The sequence below is a fragment of the Seriola dumerili genome, unplaced genomic scaffold (assembly GCF_002260705.1).
Source record: "Seriola dumerili isolate Sdu_G_001 unplaced genomic scaffold, Sdu_1.0 BDQW01000230.1, whole genome shotgun sequence".
Taxonomy (NCBI): Eukaryota; Metazoa; Chordata; class Actinopteri; order Carangiformes; family Carangidae; genus Seriola; species Seriola dumerili.
This window is the reverse complement of record NW_019174485.1, coordinates 1,963,191-1,982,911: the sequence shown is the minus strand read 5'-3', so window position 1 is coordinate 1,982,911 and position 19,721 is coordinate 1,963,191. Positions and strand designations below refer to the sequence as shown.

The 19,721-nt window shown below is 39.7% G+C and overlaps 2 protein-coding genes across 3 annotated transcripts; both read right to left on the bottom strand.

Annotated features, from left to right (window-relative positions):
- Nucleotides 1-419: 419 nt before the first annotated feature.
- LOC111229420 (far upstream element-binding protein 2-like) lies at nucleotides 420-8,578 on the bottom strand. The gene is made up of 18 exons (XM_022755743.1): nucleotides 8,374-8,578; nucleotides 6,691-6,793; nucleotides 6,555-6,608; nucleotides 6,433-6,469; nucleotides 6,278-6,336; nucleotides 6,109-6,180; nucleotides 5,953-6,010; nucleotides 4,636-4,783; nucleotides 4,344-4,442; nucleotides 4,107-4,232; nucleotides 3,876-3,978; nucleotides 3,273-3,397; nucleotides 2,855-3,151; nucleotides 2,636-2,745; nucleotides 2,461-2,549; nucleotides 2,125-2,331; nucleotides 1,409-1,596; nucleotides 420-911 (listed from the first exon to the last, which is right to left on the bottom strand). Exons 1-18 carry the CDS (start codon nucleotides 8,461-8,463, stop codon nucleotides 903-905), a joined length of 1,974 nt encoding a protein of 657 aa, XP_022611464.1. The 5' UTR covers nucleotides 8,464-8,578; the 3' UTR covers nucleotides 420-902.
- Nucleotides 8,579-10,200: 1,622 nt separating this feature from the next.
- Nucleotides 10,201-18,791, bottom strand: LOC111229264 (calcium-binding mitochondrial carrier protein SCaMC-1-like). 2 transcript variants are annotated; one of them, XM_022755516.1, is made up of 11 exons: nucleotides 18,599-18,791; nucleotides 16,920-17,167; nucleotides 14,925-15,048; nucleotides 14,710-14,797; nucleotides 13,971-14,082; nucleotides 13,677-13,835; nucleotides 13,382-13,534; nucleotides 12,729-12,842; nucleotides 12,410-12,577; nucleotides 12,179-12,326; nucleotides 10,201-11,512 (listed from the first exon to the last, which is right to left on the bottom strand). In XM_022755516.1, exons 2-11 carry the CDS (start codon nucleotides 17,112-17,114, stop codon nucleotides 11,301-11,303), a joined length of 1,473 nt encoding a protein of 490 aa, XP_022611237.1. In that variant the 5' UTR covers nucleotides 17,115-17,167; nucleotides 18,599-18,791; the 3' UTR covers nucleotides 10,201-11,300. The 2 variants fall into 2 exon arrangements, with proteins under 2 accessions (XP_022611237.1, XP_022611238.1); XM_022755517.1 differs by lacking the exon at nucleotides 13,382-13,534.
- Nucleotides 18,792-19,721: the final 930 nt, after the last annotated feature.

The window sequence follows — 19,721 nt, the reverse complement described above, 5'->3', positions numbered from 1 at the left end:
TGAATGTTTTTATTTTAATTATTTAAAAACAAGTTGTAAAAAAATAACAGAAAAAAAAAAAAAATTCAAAAAAAAAAAAAAAATCAAAATACAATAACAGAACCTATTGGACCAAAACAAAATCTTTCAACAATGAAGCTGTAGAAATTAAACAGAGGACAGTCAAGCACACAAACGCATACATGCACACACAACCAACCTACACAACCTGTAGGGCAGTTAGTGCCTTATTACAGCCACACGTTTTCTGTTCAGTAGCATACACTGTATACAGACACACACAACCCCCTGGAGGAAAATAATTACAATGAATAAAATCAAAATAAGAAATAATGGTAGCAGGGAGAAATACACCTGCAACTTAAACACTGGGAATGTTTTTTAAAAATTAAGTTTAAAAAAAAAGTACCAAGAAAAAAAAAAAAAAAAAAAAAAAAAAAAAAGGACCAAAAATTTTGCAATTGTCTTTCTTACAAACATAATTTTTGAATATATTCAAAATACTGCTTGACAGTTTTTACCCTCAGGAAATTGAAGGGGAAAACCACTTAAATGTGAGTCTGTGTTGAGATGCTGTTGTGCTAGCTTACAAGCAAAATGCTTATTATTTCACATTTTTAAAAAACTATCAGATGTATTACAAGGTGTGTGTGAGGTGAAGGGGCAAACTGAATAGTAACTGAAGTAGTTTAGTGCTTTGTTCAATGCATGGGCAAATTCCCTTTTTCCTTTCTTCAATTTTGACTTTAAAAAACAAACAAGGAGGTTTGGAATAGAAAATGTCTGGGTGGATGAGTAAACCATGGTCTTGTCTTATTAAAGCCAAAAAGGAAATCTCTTGACAGAAAAAACAAACAAATCCAGAGAACCATCGAAACCATCCAACAGACCAAGCCACTTGTTTACTGGGCCTGAAAAGAGACATAATAGACATAATGTTATTTTAAAAAAAATGTGACAATTCTCTCACTATAAAACTAAAACTAACACTTGCGAAGTTCCAAATGCATTTGGTTTTAGCATGATCTGATCCTTTTAATAGAATTGAACCAATCTCATAATACCAAAACAAATGGCTGGATCATGTAGTACCAATGTTTTTTCTCTGCCATGATGGTTATCTAACCTACATTCATTTTACTAGAATCCTCATGTTGCATCCATCCATCCATCCAGGACACGATTAAATGAAGATAAAGACACTGAATAAGTACGTTTTATTAAAACTAACATCTGCTTCTTATACTGACTGTCATATTATCTCATTCTATACACAAAAGGTGCAGAAAACAGTCGGGAAACCTTCAGCCAGTAAATACATTTGGCAGGTAATTGGTTTTTTTTTTTTTGCTTACCAGACCTTGGCAGCTACAAAGTTTATTTTCAACACTGGTTATGCATGTGGTACCTGTTGTCCCTGCTGTTGAGCAGCTGCCTGTCCAGGAGCCTGCCCTGCCTGTCCATAATAGGCAGCCTGCTGTCTGTAGTACTCAGCCCAGGCTGCACTGTAGTCCTGCTGGCCTCCAGCAGCAGCTCCTCCTGCTGCGGCTGCGGCTGCTGCGCCTGGAGCAGCTGCTGCCCCTCCAGCTGGCTGGGCTGGAAAAACAACACACAAACACATCTGTTACTTGCACACTCATGCAATTGTTTTATTTTGCAGAATATTACTGTTGTCTGGATTAATGATTAATAGTACTGACAGTTGTACTCATAATACTTATGATTGTGTGATACACTTCATGTAATTCATACAACAGGTTGTCTGATACTTTGATTTTGAGGAAAATGATTTCTGTGGATCTCCAAATTAAATGGATTTTATAACTTCAAACATATTTAAAAGCCTCTTCAATTTATTCTTGATTTTAACATAAATTCTTATTTGTTAAATAATTCAATAATAGTTAACTGTTGGTCTAAAATTGTGTGTATCACTTTTAAGGACGCAATATGAATAATTTGAATGAAATCTATGCATTTATTTCACTGCTTAACAAATCTTTGAAGTGGGGGATATCAAAATGTTGATGCTCAGTTCACTCTAACAGACAAAATCTTGTAATTCAAAGTTCACAAGTTATCAAAACACATTCTGAAAAAACTGTTTCAGCATATCCCACTTACTCATGCCCATCTTCTTATAGTACTCCTCCCAAGCCTTTGTGTAGTCTGGCTGGCCTCCAGAGGTCTGTGCTGCTTGGCTCTGGTCCCCAGGTGCTGCTGCTGCAGGAGCTCCTGGAGTCTGGGCTGGCATCGCACCCCCTGGCTGTTGGCCATAGTATTGTGCGTAATACGCAGCCCATGCTGCATTTGGGTCTGCTGCCGCTTTACCTAATAAGGGGAGGGGAAAAAATAAATAATGAAATTAATCAATATAGCTCAAACCAAAGTAACTTACAACAATATAAAACGTAACAGCTTAAGGGTGGTGGAAGTAACTGAACAAAATAAGACACTCACTTGGGTCATGTGGACCTGGGGCTTGCCACTGCTGGTAGGTATTTCCCCAACCCTGAGGACAGTACTGGGGACCACCAGGTGCGGCTCCACTGCAGAGAGGGACAGGACAGTTTGAGTACTGAAACTTCTTCTTCATATCAGTCACAGCTGCAGGAAAATTGTGTGTTGTACTTACTGGGGAGCACCACCAGGAGGCCCTGCATTATATGGGTTGGGGTTATAGGGACCCATCGGACCACCTGGGCCTCCTGGACCAGGACCACCACCCACTGGACACAGTGGACCCTGGAAAGAAAAAACAGGAAGGAGCCAATGTAAATATCAGTTAAGTCAATCACTTCGAAGCTGTTTAAACTATGTATCATTACTTGCTGTGTGAGTTACTCGAACACACCTCAATCTTCTCTTCTATGAGCTGTTTTGCATGATCAATCTGTTGCGGGGACCCTCGGATGATGAACAGTTTGAAGTTTGGGTCACCGTTTGGTGGTGGTTGACGAGATATTTCCACAAATGCACCAGTCTGTTGGTTGATGGACTTGACATTCTCTCCTCCTCTGCCAATGACAAGCCCGCATTTGTGAGCAGGAATGGAGAAGGTCATCTCTCCTCCTGGAGGACCCCAGTTCCCCTGGCCTCTACCACGCCCACGCCCACCAGGCGGCATCCCTGCACCAGGACCTGGGGGGCCCTGTGAAAGAACCAGGCCACATGTAAGGTCTACTGGTTTCTGTGCTCTGCCATCGACACAGACATCAAGATCAACACTTTAAAAAAGGAGTCAAATGTCTGACTCTGCTCTTTTTACTTACCCCCTGTCCACCCTCCTCTCTGGCACGGATGCTCTGTAGCAGGTCAGTGATGACTGAAGCAGCATGCTGACACTGGTCTGGTGGACCCATAATATGGGCTATTTTATCAGGACCCGTACCATCATCTGTAAGGAAGGACAGGCATAGACATGTTTAAAGGTGAGGGCTTACACAGGAGCTGAAAGAAAACGCAAAAAGGATGAACTTCGTGGATAGAAGACTTTCCATCTAAACAGTACAAATTATTCATTTTTGAAAAATTTCACTTTAATCTCAAGGATATGGAAGCAGATTTCTTCATGCCTAGTCACAGCAGCACAACACAATAAGTTAAATACAAGAAAATAAAACTATCAATTACTTTTTCCTGATGACCAAAAAAGGTGGAAATGACCCTAACCCGATTATTTTGGACAAAAGCATCCAACATCCTTAGTAGGTTTGATCTTTTTTTCCAAAGATTTACCGTTAAACATAGTTTCTTTGTTTTACCAAAGCTAAAGCAGTGTTACTGGTATTTAAAATTGCATGCCATTTTATTATATTAACAACGTTATGAAATATGATGTAATTTAATAATCCAAGAATGTTTGGAGAGTTCACCTGGTTTAAACTGTATTTTTACACCGGCATCGCTCTGGATCTTCTTAATCATCTCCCCGTTACGGCCAATCACAACTCCCACAGAGTGGCGGGGCACAGCTATCTGTAGAATTAAAAAAACAAATGTGACTTAAAGCTGCTGCGTCTTACCCATTAATTAAAATTATGGCAAGCATACATGATACTGTATATTCAGCTGTAACTTCATATTTAAACACAGACATTACTTACGTCAATGCCGCCGCCACCGCCGCCGCCACCACCACCTCCTCCCATCCTTGATCCGTATTCGTTCCTGTCTCCAAAGCCAGCGTGATCCCTTTCCCGTAGAATCTCATTGACCATCTCCTTTGCTTGCTACAAAAGCAACATCAAGGAAGACATGATGTGATGGGTAAGATAGAACAAAAGCAAGTATTAAGCATTTTCCTCTTTACCAGAACTTTCTCCACAGTGCTCAAAGAGTACCTGCACTTTGTAGGGGTCTCCAATGATGCGTAGGGGTTTATCTATGTTAGGTGGCTGAGATCCATCTTGAATAAGAATCATTTTAACTCCAGCTCGCTCCTAGGAATTTGTAGGAGAGATACTTTACATTGATTACAGAGACATGGCATGTTGACCTAATCTGTCTTTAAGCATGTAATTCCGTTCACTGGGCTTTCCATTTAAGCGATAATAGAAAACAGCAAAGACCTTTCCCCCATAATTTTCTTTCTAATATTTGTACAGTAGAGATAAGATGACCTGTAATTCTCACCTGTAGCTGTTTGATGGTCTCTCCTCCTTTGCCTATAATGAGGCCGGCCTTGCCTGCAGGGATGATCATCTCCTGCATGGAACCTGCCTGCCCATTGGATGATTCGTGACCCCTGGACACTATGTCATCTATAAGTGCTTTGGCTCTCCTGGAGGCAAAGTAAGTTGAAAAAAGGGTGATGATACGATTAAAGAACACAAGTCTACTGCAGCATATGAGCAATTTAGTTAGTGGGTCACACTAATCTGACTTATTACAAGCAGTGCAGGCAGCTCCAACTGTACCTACAGTATGCCACAGTCCTGGGCAACTGTAGTTTTAAATCAGCAGACAAATGTGAAAAATAAATTCCAAGATATCTTGGTTAGCCTGAATTGCTATGATCGCTTTCTCATACATTGTACAGTTATCTGGCAAAATATGGATTTTATTTATTTAATATGGCTGGAAAACATTCTTATTGGTGGCTGATGGCCAAAAATTTCAGTAGATGGTTTTTTTTTTGCCAATAAGCTTGTCTGCTACCTGGAAAAAAAAACAAAAAAAAACAAAACAAAAAAAAAAAAAACAGGAATTCATGGACTAGTCTAGTTACTGGAAAATGAAAATGTTTCCTATTTGTTAGCACTCAAAAAACTCATGGCTGCCTTTTTTATGTTTGTGCACTTTAAAGTCACACTCAAATGCAGGGAAATAGACCTTCCCTAAAGCTGAGGGTGTAGCTTTCTGTACTCATTAACAAACTCCAACAAATGTTAATAATTATTCTTAGAAGTTCAACAAAATCCTTTTATTTTTATGTTTGGCTGTGCACGTCAGGTGAGCTTCTAAGGTTAACCACACATGACTTCTACCAATCACATAGCCATTTATGCCCCAAATATAGCTAAGTTTAGAATAAGGACCATAGTTGGGGTTTAAGTTAGGCAATCTTGGCAAAGGATCTCTTGTATACAGCCTGAAAGGAAGTGCTGCTTTTAAGGCTAAACTCTGGAAGAAAAGTTCTAATAGTGCTAGTCTTTAACATTGCACAAGTAAAAAGCAAATGGTTCTAAAATGTTATACTATCTAATGTCCTAAAACGAAATTAAACTTTAGTAATAGATTGTTTAATTTCACGTGTAGTTTGATTAGACAAGCAATCAATCTCTGGGGAAATTTAATAGTGTTATTTCCCCACCTGTGACCAGAGCTGCTACTTGATCCCATAAATGTCCATGAACAAAACTCCCAAGAAACAAAACTTTGAGTGTTGAGTGGAGTAGTTGCATTGGAAAATGAAAATGCCATTGTTATAAAATATGAAAACCAACTCACTGTATGGCATCTGGTGACCCTGTCAGAGACACACTTCTCTCTGGAAGACCAGCACTGTCTGCGAATTAATATGAAAATATGTGTCAATCCAAGAGCAGCTGGAAAACCCATAATACATTGTTGATTTAGTAAATATGTGGGTAGCACAAAGCTCACCATGAGCAATCTGGACCTTGCAGCCAGAATCCTGTTGTATTTTGTTAATCTGTTCACCTCCTCGGCCGATGACTTTAGGGAAAACAGCAAAGACGTACAGATTTTAGTTTGAACACAGTGACACAGGCATTCTTTGAATGGTTTAGGAAATGTATGTGCATGTACTCACTGAGGCCAACCATGCCATCAGGCACTCTGTACTCTTCTGTCATTGTGGAGGGCCTGACACTGCAGACAGATAAAATAATTGTATTATACAATGGATCTTGTCTCTGTTCTAATCATTAGATCAGAAAGTGTTAAGTGATAAAAATAACCCTCTACCTTTGTTGGGACAGGGCAGCCAGCTGAGCTCCAATAGCTGTAAGAGAAGGAAAACTGTTGAGTGGTTGGAAACTGAGCTGAGTGTGTGTTTGTAATAGGATCAAGGTGGGTATTCAACGTACACAATGCAGAATCTCTTTCACTCTGTGATGCTACCTTCTTGGCATCAGGTTCATCTAAAGATAAACAAAAAAATTGAGTTTTACAATGTAGACAATCAGATGGAGAAAAAAATGGCTGTTTGTGCCGATTTATAACCTGCTTCTTCCAAGGATCGTTTCTGTGCTGTGAATGGATAATTCTCAGCTCCTCCGTTGTTACTTGCTGTGGGAACACCGTCTCCGCCAATTTTAGCTGCAATCTACAAAGAGGTGAACACTAGATGAAGTTTCTGCAATACACCCTAAAATAACAATGAGGAACTTTCAGGGGCGGACGTTTTGGTAGAGCATTTCACCATGAGCAGTAAGTGACCTTTTAAACCCTACTAACTTCTAAAATTGTGATTGCATATGGAGACAGATCATTGCAACTGCACTGGCACTCCATTGACACATCAGTTTAATCATGAGGAGTACTGACCCATTACTAACTGATGATGTCATTAGGGTTATCTGGATTTAGGGACAATCAGAATCAGAAATACTTTATTAATCCCCTGCAGGAAATTGTTATGTTGCAGTGCTCCATTCCACATATAAAAATAATAATAAAAATATAAATATAACCACCCATGTTCAAATATAAAAACTGGAGGTGTGGTGTTTGAAAGATATGGGTATATATTAGGCAAGGAGGATTTAACTGAAGATTGTAGGACTAATTACTAAGCAGGTAGCACTAAGCATTATAAGTGTAGGATCCGTTACTTTTGGAGCTTGACCCATTAAAAGTCATTGAATGTCTCTTCCCCTAATTGACCCCTAATTTAAAAAAAAATCTGTCTTATAAGTGCTCCAGCTATATAGAAATGTAATATTAAATTATTAGTAGAGCTATACTGCTTTAACTTCTATTTAGTAAGACTGGAGAACTATAATGGTATTCATCCATAACTAACAGTGCCATCAGTTTGTTTAGTCAATCAACAAACAATTAATTTGCAACGATCTTGAATATTAATTAACTGCCTATGTTTTTTTTAAATCAAGAAAAAACACCAAGCATTCTCTAGTAACAGCTTCTCACATGTTGAACTTAGCGGCCTTTTCGTTGTTATATCACTATGAATAGATTATCTTTGGGTTTGGGGCTGCTCCTGAGACAAAACAGTTGTACTAGCCGTTTTAAACATTATATAGACTAATTAATTAAGGAAAGAGTCCGTGAAAACAATCATTAACCCTAACCTTGATGACTACTAAGACCGGTAATGAAGCTTCACACTCTGGCCATCGACCATAAAAGAAATAGCCTCCGGGTACTTAACTTTAACTCACTAGGTACCTTCAGCAACATTTTGTTCATTTGTAGCTAGTTATCAGCACAATATATCAATACAGTTAGTTAATCTTGCTTCAAGGCAGTCATAATGTCATGACATTACCGTTAATTGTTAAATCTTATTAAAGCTGGGTTTCCTAAATAGGGGAAGGCGAAACTTTATGTTCTGGTTACCGTTAACCATGCTCAACAAACCTAGCTAACTTAGCTTAAGTAGCTAGTCCATTTAATTTAAGGATCCTGGTGGCAATAATTATTATATTTACATAAAAGAGTTACCTACATTGCTGCCGCTGCTCAGTGCAGCACACAAACCTGCTCAATTGATCCCTCAACCGTACAAGCGTTATGGACAAATAAATAGCATTGCTATTAGCTAACTAGCTCGCTAGCTAGTTAACTAGAGCTAACGTCACGGGTAATTAAGCTAGCTGCTGTGTCCCTGTAGCTAACTAGCTCCCCGGTCGTCTTATTTTTGTAGCACGGCACTTGAGTTACCTGTCTGGCTCGTTGTACAGCATCAGCAAAAGCATCATTTTTCATCCCAGCGCCGACTCCATTAGTCGGCAGACCGCCGTATTCAGACATGCTGCTCACAAGGGGCAAGACACACAGGGGGCAGGCTGGATGGCTTTGGCCGGGTCGAGCTGCGCAGAAGCGGGAAGGCAAAAAAGGAACGTAGCGGGGGACACCAATGTGAACCACGCCGGCAAACTTCCCTGCTTAAAACAACCAATCAGTGCTGCTTCCACCCGGGTTTTCTTCCTCTTCTTCTTCCGTACATTGTTGCGGGTTGACGTCCAACGTTGTACTGCGAAAACATCCCCACCCCCTGGGCTGGAGAGTAGACAGGACACTGTCGGACAAATCTATTTTTTATCTATTTATACTTAATCTCAAACTTGCATTAATCCATTTATGATTGAGAAACTATAATGCAATTTTATTTAACAATTAAAGACGAAAATTAAAGATGGCAGATAAAGGTTTCGTGCATGATGAGAGTCACTACATTTTATTTTTAGTAATAGGGCTTACAGTATATCATGTTAACCTCCGCAAAGGAGATTATGTTTCACCCGTAGACTAAATTTAGCAGAGGGATGGGCATGGGCCAGGGAAGAACCCATTCAATTTTTGAAGTATGGTGTAAGGTCAACATGATTAATTTAGAAGTCATGTGTCCTAACAGCCAGCCAACATTTATTTATTTATTTGACGCATCACTCTATTCATTATTACTGCATCAATGAAGAAAAGCCAAATGAAACAAACACATTCTTAGATGTACATTAGGCCTATTCATAGTGTCCTGAAAGTTGTACAAACATAGACTCTCTCTTTCTCTTTCTGGTTACCTGTGACCTATCTCAGTTAAATGATTTTACTTTTGTTATCATATCAGATGAACTCCATTCCTCCTTTATTCATTCTGGATAACCAATGAGAACCACACAATAATGCTTTGTTGGTTTGTTTGTTGTCTGTGTAATACTGTTCATTTGCAAGAAAGTTTTTCATTTTGTGGAAATGACAATGTGAAACTGCATGTCATTTTGTGCTAATTATAATGTATATGAAAATGAGAGCGCCATTTCAACCCAATTTTATATCCATTAATCATTCAACTTTATTCCAGTCCAGGACTCGGATTTGAGTCCGACTATTGACTTGGACTTGAGCACTGATGACTCGGACTCATGCATTTGGACTCGGAAGTTGAAGATGGACTGAGTTTTTTTTTTGTGTCAATTTTAGTGCATGTTTGAGAGTGGATTTATTTGGGTATTGCGTGACACCAAGTAATTGAACTCCCTTTGAAATGGTGACGGCTGTGTGTTATTTGTGTTTAATGTAGACTTTATCAATTGTATGTTAGCTCTTTGACTGTGCCAGAGATAATAAACTAATTGGAAATGTACTAGTTGAACACTGCCTATATTTGCCCTACAAATAGAAAAAACTAGATAGTTCTGTCCAGGAAACTTCTAGGAAGATCCATAATGAAACATTACCAAAAAATCTTAATCATATTTGTTGGGAAGAATGAGGTCAGACTGCATATGAGCTGTCACTATTGCCGTTCATTACAGTTACATTTACTTAGTGCACAGCCAGAGCTTCTTGGTGAACCTTTACAGAATGGACAAACCCTACAGTGTTTATTGGCAATGTAACAGTAGCTAATAGTATGCTTTTATTAACTACTGTTGCACTGCAACTAAAAGCAAAAGAGTAGAACAAAGTGGCCGTCCATTAGTACTTTCATGAAGACAACCTGGTAAGTATTATTTCAGTGGTTTCATTTAATTTTGACACCTGTGACATAAAGTGGAAACTAAGTGGCATTTATTTAACAGAAGTAGCACCATGCATGCATCTATTTGCACATTCCATAATAAATACTGACACATCAAAAAGAATAACTGGCATTAAATGGCATTTCTTATTGTTTCATGATACAGACTGAGACTGCTATCTCTTTACTATAATATTGAAACTGCACATTGTGCACATACAGTTTATGAAAATACTATGTGGCACTGGACCCTGTAGTGTTATTCAAACATTACAAAACAAACACACCTCTCTGCATAGGAAGACTTAAATAACACAAGCATTTTGCCTGAAAGGTTATAATGAATCCTCTGTGCGTCTTGATATGGCTTTGGCAGTTTCCATTTCGTAAAATATTAAGTATATTTCTTTACTCAGTAGTAATACTTCCAGGAAAGAGAAGCATTTCTTCCTGTTTTCACCATTTTCCATTTCAGTCATGTCCATGTGATCATTCAAGAGTTAAGTTCAGTAATTACCTGCTGTTGTTTGGTAGGTGTTGCTGTACTTTAGTATTTGTAACATTTGTTTAAGACATGTCAATCAAAGTCCTGACTCTGTAACTTCACTGGTCTGCAGCGACTTCAGGATCCACTTAGAGAACAGGAAATTGGATCAATCCTCATATCAGTCGTTTATCGTCTTTATGTATCACCTAGGAGAAAGAATAATGCTGTAGGAATGTGACATGGTTTCCAGGTTTGGTAGCACCTTTTACCTGTTTGTTCTCAGGCAAGTTCATGCAAGTTTCCATCCGTCCAAGTCAGTGCAGTAGCAGGAGGTTAATTGGTTAGCTTTAACGCAACTGCTGGCATGCACTGCAGTGCAATATATTGCACTTGAAACTCCTCACAGCAGCTGCAGTTCAGGAGTAGTCATCTGAATGTGAGGCTTTAACAGCAGATTACATGTAAAAGTTGATCTCTTTTCCTTCCATGGTTTATTTTCCATCCTACCATATTCAACCTGAAAAGTCAAGACTTGCGACCATGTATTCATCCACCATCAAGGCCCATCTCCTCATGCACTGCCAACAGATCTGAACGTGCTTGTAGATAAAAGCCACCCCCAAATCATCTATCATTTCATTACCCTTTCCCTTTCCCAGCCCTCCTACCCTCAATGTCCACTCCCAGGGCTATCCTTGTGTATTCGTAGACGACGTAGGACACGCTGACAGCAGGAATCACTTTCAGCAGGTTGGGGGAAATTCCTCTATAAAGTCCGGCCACACCCTCCTTGGTTACGATGTTGTGAAGCAACGCCAACATAGAGGGTTTAGGGGCTCCCTTCTCTAGAGCTGAGGAGAGAGAAAAGGGCTTCACTAGAGCATTCAGCTCTCTCACTCGACGTAAGCTCACCTCTGCCACACTGTAGGTATCCAGTGTTAACTAAAAAAAAGTCACGTTCACTCTGGACAGTTTCTGTTCTTGTCAGTTTGTATGACTGAGTTCATGGACTATCCTCGTGGTTTTGTCTTTTTTAGCTCATTACTTACAATGCTGTAAACAATCTGGTGCTTGCTTTATTATAGAGGAGAGAACAGATTAAGAATTATTTTACAGCTAACCATTTCCCAAAGCATATCATGCATTCAGAGTGACATTGGAAACAGTAGTTTGACAAAAAAAACCTCAACTCAAGGTCCACTTACTAATTTTTTCTCAGCATTAAACCACACATCTCGTAAACATCTTGTGGTCTTCTGAGGAGATGGAGTTAGTGAGGAGAAAAAAAAACTAACATGTGGATCCTGAGTTAAGATTTTGTCAAACATATATATTATAAGAATGAACGGCAGCCATTGGTTTACAGGAAACAGGAAAATCTTACAGAGGAATGTTGTTCATCCCCCCAGTAGAGCTCAGAGCACTGTAGCTGTTCTGGAGACCTGTGGTGGCTCTACAGTCTCTACAATTTCTTTTAATTTGTCACCCACCTGTATTTATTTTAGTATGACCCTTACCCAGTGCCTGCATTCGGGTGCGGATCAGTGCCAGCGGGTAACTTGCCAGCTGTCCACAGGTGCTGGAGACAGCGCCGCAGCCGACCAGCACCATGACCCCCGGGTCGGCTAAACCTCTGTTCCTGTTCAGCCAGGAAAACTTCAGAGTCTGGGGAATAAAGAGAGCGAGAGGAAGGTAAACACTAAGGAGATAAGTGCTATGAGAGCCATGTGCTGTCATGTCTCTCTGACCTCGTAGACAGCCAGGTCGATACCAGCGTAAGGGACAATAGCCAGCATGTTGGGTACATAACCCTTGTAGAAGGCTGTGACACCTTCCCTCTGTAGGATCTGTTTGGCACAGTCTGCTATTCCTGAGTATTGGCCTGTTTTTCTCAGTGTGAGACGAGTCTTCAGCACCTGGAGGGAAAACAAATTGGCGAGATGGAAAGGAAATGAGACAGACACAGAAAGAGCAAAGAAATCAATAATTTCACTGGTCACGCAAACCAGGAAGTGTGTTTTCTTCATCCTATATCAATATTTTATACGTCTATTACCCTGATATTACCTCCATTGGGTAGATGGCTGTCTGAGCTATACCTCCAGCTAGACTGCCGGCGACAAACCTCTCATGCACCCTCAGATTTCTTGTTTCATTACTGCCGCGCATCACGCTCTTGATCTAGGGAGAGTTAGAGAGCAACAGAAAGAATTTGCGAAACATACGATCATAGACAAACGATGAGTTATTACATAGACCTGACTGAAAAAAAGATGGAGTGTGGCTTAAAGAGTTGAACATTTTGGGAAATACATTTGTTTGTTTTCTAGCTGAGACTTAGAAAAGAAGTTTGACACCACTCTCATGCCTGTTTGATGAATATAAGACTACAGCCTCAGTTCAGCATTATGACTGGAAACAGGGAAACAGTTATCCTAACTCTGTCTAAAATAAAAAAAATCCACCTACCAGCATCTCTGAAGCTCACCAATTAACATGTTGTAACTCATTATTTGAATCCATACAAAAAACAAAGTGAAAAAATATGTATATTGGAGTTTTATAGGATTTTATGAGCTGGACTATTTCTTGGCTGGAGCAGTGACTACCAGGAGTCTTTTGCCAATTGTGAGGTTGCAACACAACCAACAGAATCTCCAGGGAATTACAGCTTCCAGTCTTTATGCTAAGAGAAGCTAACAAGCTGCTGTCTGCTTCACCTGTTCGTAAGCAGTGAACTTGATTGCAGTCTCTGGGGCAATTTTAAGAACATTGATTCCATTGCCTCTCCACAATGACCACAGTCCTCCTTCTTTCATCATGGATCGAAAACTGCTCAGCACGTTCCCTTTAAAATCAGAGGAACCGTGAACCTGCCGAGAAGGTTACGACTTTGTGTAAGGCAGTAACGGCTGACTGAAGCAGAAACACTTGACACGTAAGCAGTAACAAATGAATGATCATTTGGTTCAGGCTGATCATAACATAAAGAGATCATAACTGTCCCTGACTGACCTGTCTGAAGACTTTGAGACGGTCCAAGGGGGCGGTTCCAGTCCGAGATACAGATCCAGCCATGGCTCCAGCCATCAGCTGCCGCCACACATACCCAGACTTCTTCTCCTCTTCTGAAAATTCATCTGGGACTGTCAGCTGTTCACCTATATCCAGCATCTACTGGAGCAATGGTGGTTGGAATAAGTCCAAAAAAAAATGAGGATAAAAAAGGGGAGAGAGGAAGACAGACAAAGTTCAGCACACAAAAAATATACACAACGGTTTTCTTGTTTAAGGTGTGCGTAACCTCACCATTGAACGTTTCCAGTAGCGTGCCACATCCTCCATGTTAGTGAGAGGGTTAAACAGGAAGTGGTCTCGCCACTCATTCCAGTCAATAGTCATGTTACCATCCTTGTCAATACTGGGTGAGAAATAAATATAAGAAAAAATATTGAAAATGATGTAAATTCGAGAATTCATAGCAGAAAGTAGACACAAAGATTCATACAGACAATGTTTAGACATTGGGAGGAGGCCTTCAGTGCCTTAGCAGTACAACAATGTATGAAAAGACACTTCTTTGTTTACCACAATCTAACAGAGGAACTGAAAGTGCAAGAAGTTATCTTCAAGACACAAAAGTAGGAAGAGCAGCACCAACTTTGACTAAAAGGGCGACAATTGAGCTCTGAAGATGAAATTCAACGACCAGGCACCCCAGGAAAGTTGTGATCTTTTCTTATGGAAATGTACATGCAACAAAGCAACAGTGCTTAATAAGAGGAAGCAGATAGTTCAGCAGACACATTGGCTAGGTAATTTTGTAAAAGGATTCCTCTTATCTGAGAAGGGATAAACTGGAAGAATATCAGGTGCAATGAATCATCCAGGGGTTTGAATATCAGAGCAACCGCCGTGTTCTGCTATCATCCCGACATCTCTAGGCCTGCGCCAGCCAGATGAAACCCCCACATCTTTTGCGTTCAGAAAGAGCAAAAGTTTGATGATTCAAATCAGGATGCAAAGCTCAGATGTGTGACCATCTCACCTTAGCAAAATCCTGGTGGCATCCTTGAGGCTGATGTCCACACCGATGGAGCGTAGACAGTGCTGGATCTCCGCTGCATCTATCTGTCCTGCAAATATCCACCGATCACACAGTGAGAAATGACAATATGGAGATGTTTTTAATTACCTCAATATGAACATATTGACGTAATAGTACAATTATTATTTCAAGTGTGTCCATGGACTTTTACAGACCATCATTGTTCCTGTCCAGTCTGCTAAACATGAGTTTCAGCTGTTTTTCATGGGTGCGAAGGTACTGTGTGAACTCGTCAAAGTCCAGGACTCCATCCTTGTTGGTGTCCCCGGTCTCCACAATCTGAAAGCAGAGACAGCCAAGTCAATGGAAAATAAATGTCTGCCCATTCAGTGGCTATTTAGTCAGGGACAGAAAAAAATAAAATAAAGTTAATTACACGATGGGTTGTAAACACAAATGCTTTATGAATTTAAGTCAGAAACACAAATATGCCTGTTTCATACTGTTCAGAGAGCTGCTTGGCCTTTCTTTCTTACTGGCTGCGGGTCACAAAAATACTTTGGCTAATAAACACTGGGAACATCAGAAATCATATCATGCTATTGGATTATTGTAAATGCGGTCTATGATTAATAATGTTCAACAACATACATTTGCAAAGTCTATCAGTGCAAATACAACAGAGGTGACCCAGAGAGCTGCCACATACCACAAGATCAAGATTACACTCAAGGTTTGCAGTCTTTAAATAAACTTCTACCTTGCCATCTATTGGTCGAATAATGCTACAGCATGTTGTGTATTTGGGGATTGACCTACATAAAACAGAGGAAAATACTGTACAGTTTGTGTTAATCTCATGTTACAAAAATACAAAGTCTCCTTCATTATTAAAAGATCAAATGGTTTTCATGCTGTAATTAAAGGACTTTGTAAGATATAAAATCATTACATCTCTTATTGACCAGCCAGTTGCCATCTCTGCATTTGTAGCAGTTGTTTATGCAAATGTGTTTATAAGGTGTTAATTTATTACAGTGTAAACATTTTGAAGATAGAGTGTCTGTTTGAACACAAGGTGTGGATAACCAAATCAAAAACCAAATCTCATTTATCATCTTTTATAAAGCCAACTTTCATCTATAATTCAATCCTATTACTGAACTCTTGTCAGAAAACAAATAATAAATGCAGATTGTTTCAATGAGAATTAAAATACTGACAAATAAGAAATGTTACAGAAGAAAGTTTGACAGTTTGGACAATAATCTATACATGTAAAGAGATCAAGTGTAGGACTGAGAGAAAGGTTACCATTCTCATCTTACAAAGTCCTGCTCCTTGTACCAAAATAGACCACATGCTGTGTTTAACATATCTAAACACGTACACACACACACACACACACACACACACACACAGCCAACCTCTTATCATAACCTGAACCTTAAAGTCTAAAATTTAAAGATGTACCTAGTGGGGACTTGTATTTTGTCCCCTAAAGGCAGGTGAATCCCCACAATGTGACTTACTGTGTATACATGATCATGTTCCCACAAGTAACACATTTTCACACACACACACACACACACACACACACACACACACACACACACACACACACACACACACACACAAGTTGCACACCAGTGACGTCTTCTTGGTGGACCACACACTTCTTGCCATAACAAACAGGCACAGACAGACTGAGAGGAGAGAGAGAGACTGTGTGTATTCACAATAAAGTTATGCTGCTGATGTTCTTGGCTGCTGCTGTTGCACAAACAACGAGACGGCAGATCAGAGGTTTTACATAAGGAAAAATGGGAAAGATCTCACTTTATGTTTGATGTGGAGATGAGATGAGATGAGCGATCATTGGGTCTTCCACTTAATTAACAGTTAAGGAAATCCTTGTAAACACCCGTCCTCTCTCTGACACACACACACACACACACAATGACAGACAGTATGTACAACAGGTTAAACCATAGGATAAGTTTGAACAATGGCCCTGTCGGCGGTCTAGCAACATATAATTGCAAACATACCACTTCCACCTCCTTGGTTGGTCAAATCTGTCATCATCTCCTTGTGTGTGTTGCTTAACACAGTCTTAGTGTTCAGTGTGTTTAGTGTGTTTCAGTTTTTACAACTGGCATCCCAGAAAACAAACAGGTGTGGTTCATACAGGTGTCTTGCTATCCTACCCTCTCCAAGGATCTTTTGGAAAGCCCTCGACCCGCCAGCCCTGTCCGCAGTTCAGAGATGTCGATGTATCCATCTTTGTTGAGGTCCAGCTGATCAAACAGCTTGGCCCATCTCTTCTCCCTCTCATGGTCTCGACGCGGGGATTCACTGTCCTGGCAGTGCGCCCAAGGGAACCAAGTCCATTGGGCTCCCATAACTGGTGCCTCTCAGAGTCAGCCGATGGGATACAGGAGCATCAGTTCAATCACTATAGCAACACAACCGTCACACAACAGTCATTAAATTTTATCAATGCTTCAAACATTCACTTTGAAATCAAATTCAAGGACTTGTCGGCATTGGAGACAATCAGTAGATGCAATCTATTCCAAACTGTGATGTACATTTACTTAGACAAGTGGTTATCAACCAGTGGGCCGGGGACCCCACAAGAGTTCACGAGGTGAATCTGAGGGGTCATGAAAAGAGCACTCTGCCGATTTAGCATTGAATTTCTATAACACTGTCACTGTCACAATGGACAGGTTTTTTTTTTTGAATAAAAAATCAATGATGCAATAGAACCAGAGATATTGTCTTTTCCTTTTCACATATTCTTCTTCCTTGTGAAAACCTGGTGTCTACATTACCGACAATGCAACTTGACCACCAACAGTTTGGTCAGATATTTAGGTGTTTTGTGCTAGTAGCGGCTGATGTAGCCTGATGTTGCTAGCCTCAAGCAGAGAAGAGCTGCAGACTACAGAGGCCTGGTAGGCTCACTTCTATGTCTGCACATGCCCGGATTGTTTTCATTTTCAAACAGTCTTTAGCCCCAACCAGCAACGACTCAAGTGGCATCACACAAGACAATTTATCAGACTTTGTGCTGCTCGTTCTGGGGCCATAAAGGGCTTTTTTTTTTTTACATACACAGTAGTGCTCCTTAAGACAGACCTAAAAACAGACATTGATGTGTAAAATCAGTGGAGTTCAAAAGAAGAAATGAGTGTTACTGCTTCACAAAGTCATGCTGTTTTGATTTTCTTCAGATATTCCTTTAATCTTTGAAATAATATTTCTTCTTGTTTGAACTGACCACAACCAGTAAACTTATAAAACTGGTCACAAGTAGACATTTAATTTTTATGTCATTAGCCAAGACCCTGTCTGACCTTGGATATCAGGTATTACATGGTGTTCCTGATATTTTGTCCCACAACATAGGGGATGGAGGTATAAATTAACACCACAATCCAGCCACAGTTTATTGCAGTTAGCTGAGTTGTACAACAAGCTTGCTTCACAGTCAGATTACACCGCAGGACACGTTCTGGTTTGTATAATAACATACAGCTGTTTCTAAATCCACCTCCTTAATCTGATCACTGAAAAAAAAATCCAAGGCAACACGGGACAGCCGCTGTTTCTATTGGTTAAACGTTTTTAAAAGTGGCCCAATCTGATCTTTTCTAAGCTTGAGCCGAGTGGAGCAAAAGCATGTGTTTGGATTGTGTTTGGTTGAAATTACAGGTTAATACAAATACATAATACATTACAATAAGCAATGTGCATGTTGATCCACATTAAGCTTCGATTAAGCTTCTATACAGACTACATTCACGACCGAGTTTAACTTGATCCTCACATCGTTAGGACGTCTATTAATAAAAATCTACGAGACCATTTTGTGACTCACTCTGCGTATGTTTATGTCCAGCCCATGGCAAGATGCAGTGGATCGCTGTGGTCATTTGTGTTCCCGTAGTCAAACCAGCCGCTCCTATTATTTCGATTGCGCGATTGATCAGACGTCTCCGGAAGTTGGAGCTGGAAATTACTTTTAAATACGATCTTACATGTATTGGACAGATGTTACTGGAATATTTTCACGTTAATTATTTCCGGCAATGACCTGGAAGGAAAATCGAATCAAAATGAAGTTTCATATACAGTATAATATCGTCTGCCTTTTCAAAGCTACTGCAAATACCACCAAGGAGTACTTCCGGATTCCAAAGTAAAAGATGGCGCTGGGTGTCATTTCCAATATTTCTTTTAACAGAACAATGTGTGTTGAAAGATGAAAGGAAAAGAGTCTGAAAAAATAACAGTAAAAGGACTCCATAGTATTTATGCAAATAGTATGATAAGTGGTAAGTCTAAAAATATTAGGTTGATGAACTACGTACAGAAGGAATGTTTTTTATTCCCGATTAAAGTTAGGCGAAACTCTTACTCCTGAAAACTACACAGTAAAAGTAGTTTGAAGTATTTGTGCAAGTCCAGCAGTATAGTTGTTTTTAACTACTTATGGAAGAAATGGGTTTTATTCCATATCAAATTTAGGAGAAAGTTTTGTTTTTGTTTTCTAGAAGGGGCTTTTGACACGTTAAGCTACTCAAAAACTATGTATCTGAAGTAGTTGACAATTGTATTAGACTTGTTCTGTCCCATAATCAGAAATACTGGAAATAAAACCCCAGGAAATCCTTTATTTTAAAATCCGGAAGTATTGCATGACGAGATTTACGGTAGCTTTCAAATGGCTGACTGTATTACACTGTAGCAGGGTCTTTACAAAACTGGCAGATTGATTAGATGTTCATAACAGGGGCATAATTAATGTGAAAGTATTTCAGAAAAAAATCATCTATCCCATACACGTGGCACCCTTTTTTATATCACAGTCTTCATATACATTTTATGCTTTTAAAACTTTACTGTTTGTAGATGGTCTGGTTCCATCTTATGCCTTACGTTACCATTGCGTCGTAAAAGCTCGGCTCCCGTCGCTTAGCAACCTTGACAACACCTAACGT

Coding starts and splice junctions, on each gene's coding strand:
- LOC111229420 (XM_022755743.1), bottom strand. CDS start 8,463: ATGTCTGAATACGGCGGTCTGCCGACTAATGGAGTCGGCGCTGGGATG. Junction 6,794..8,373: donor CTGTACAACGAGCCAGACAG/GTAACTCAAGTG, acceptor ACCTCTTTGTAG/ATTGCAGCTAAAATTGGCGG. Junction 3,979..4,106: donor GCGGTGGCGGCGGCATTGAC/GTAAGTAATGTC, acceptor TTAATTCTACAG/ATAGCTGTGCCCCGCCACTC.
- LOC111229264 (XM_022755516.1), bottom strand. CDS start 17,114: ATGGGAGCCCAATGGACTTGGTTCCCTTGGGCGCACTGCCAGGACAGT. Junction 13,836..13,970: donor GCTACTGGAAACGTTCAATG/GTGAGGTTACGC, acceptor TTGCTCCAGTAG/ATGCTGGATATAGGTGAACA. Junction 12,843..13,381: donor AGTTCACTGCTTACGAACAG/GTGAAGCAGACA, acceptor AACTCTCCCTAG/ATCAAGAGCGTGATGCGCGG.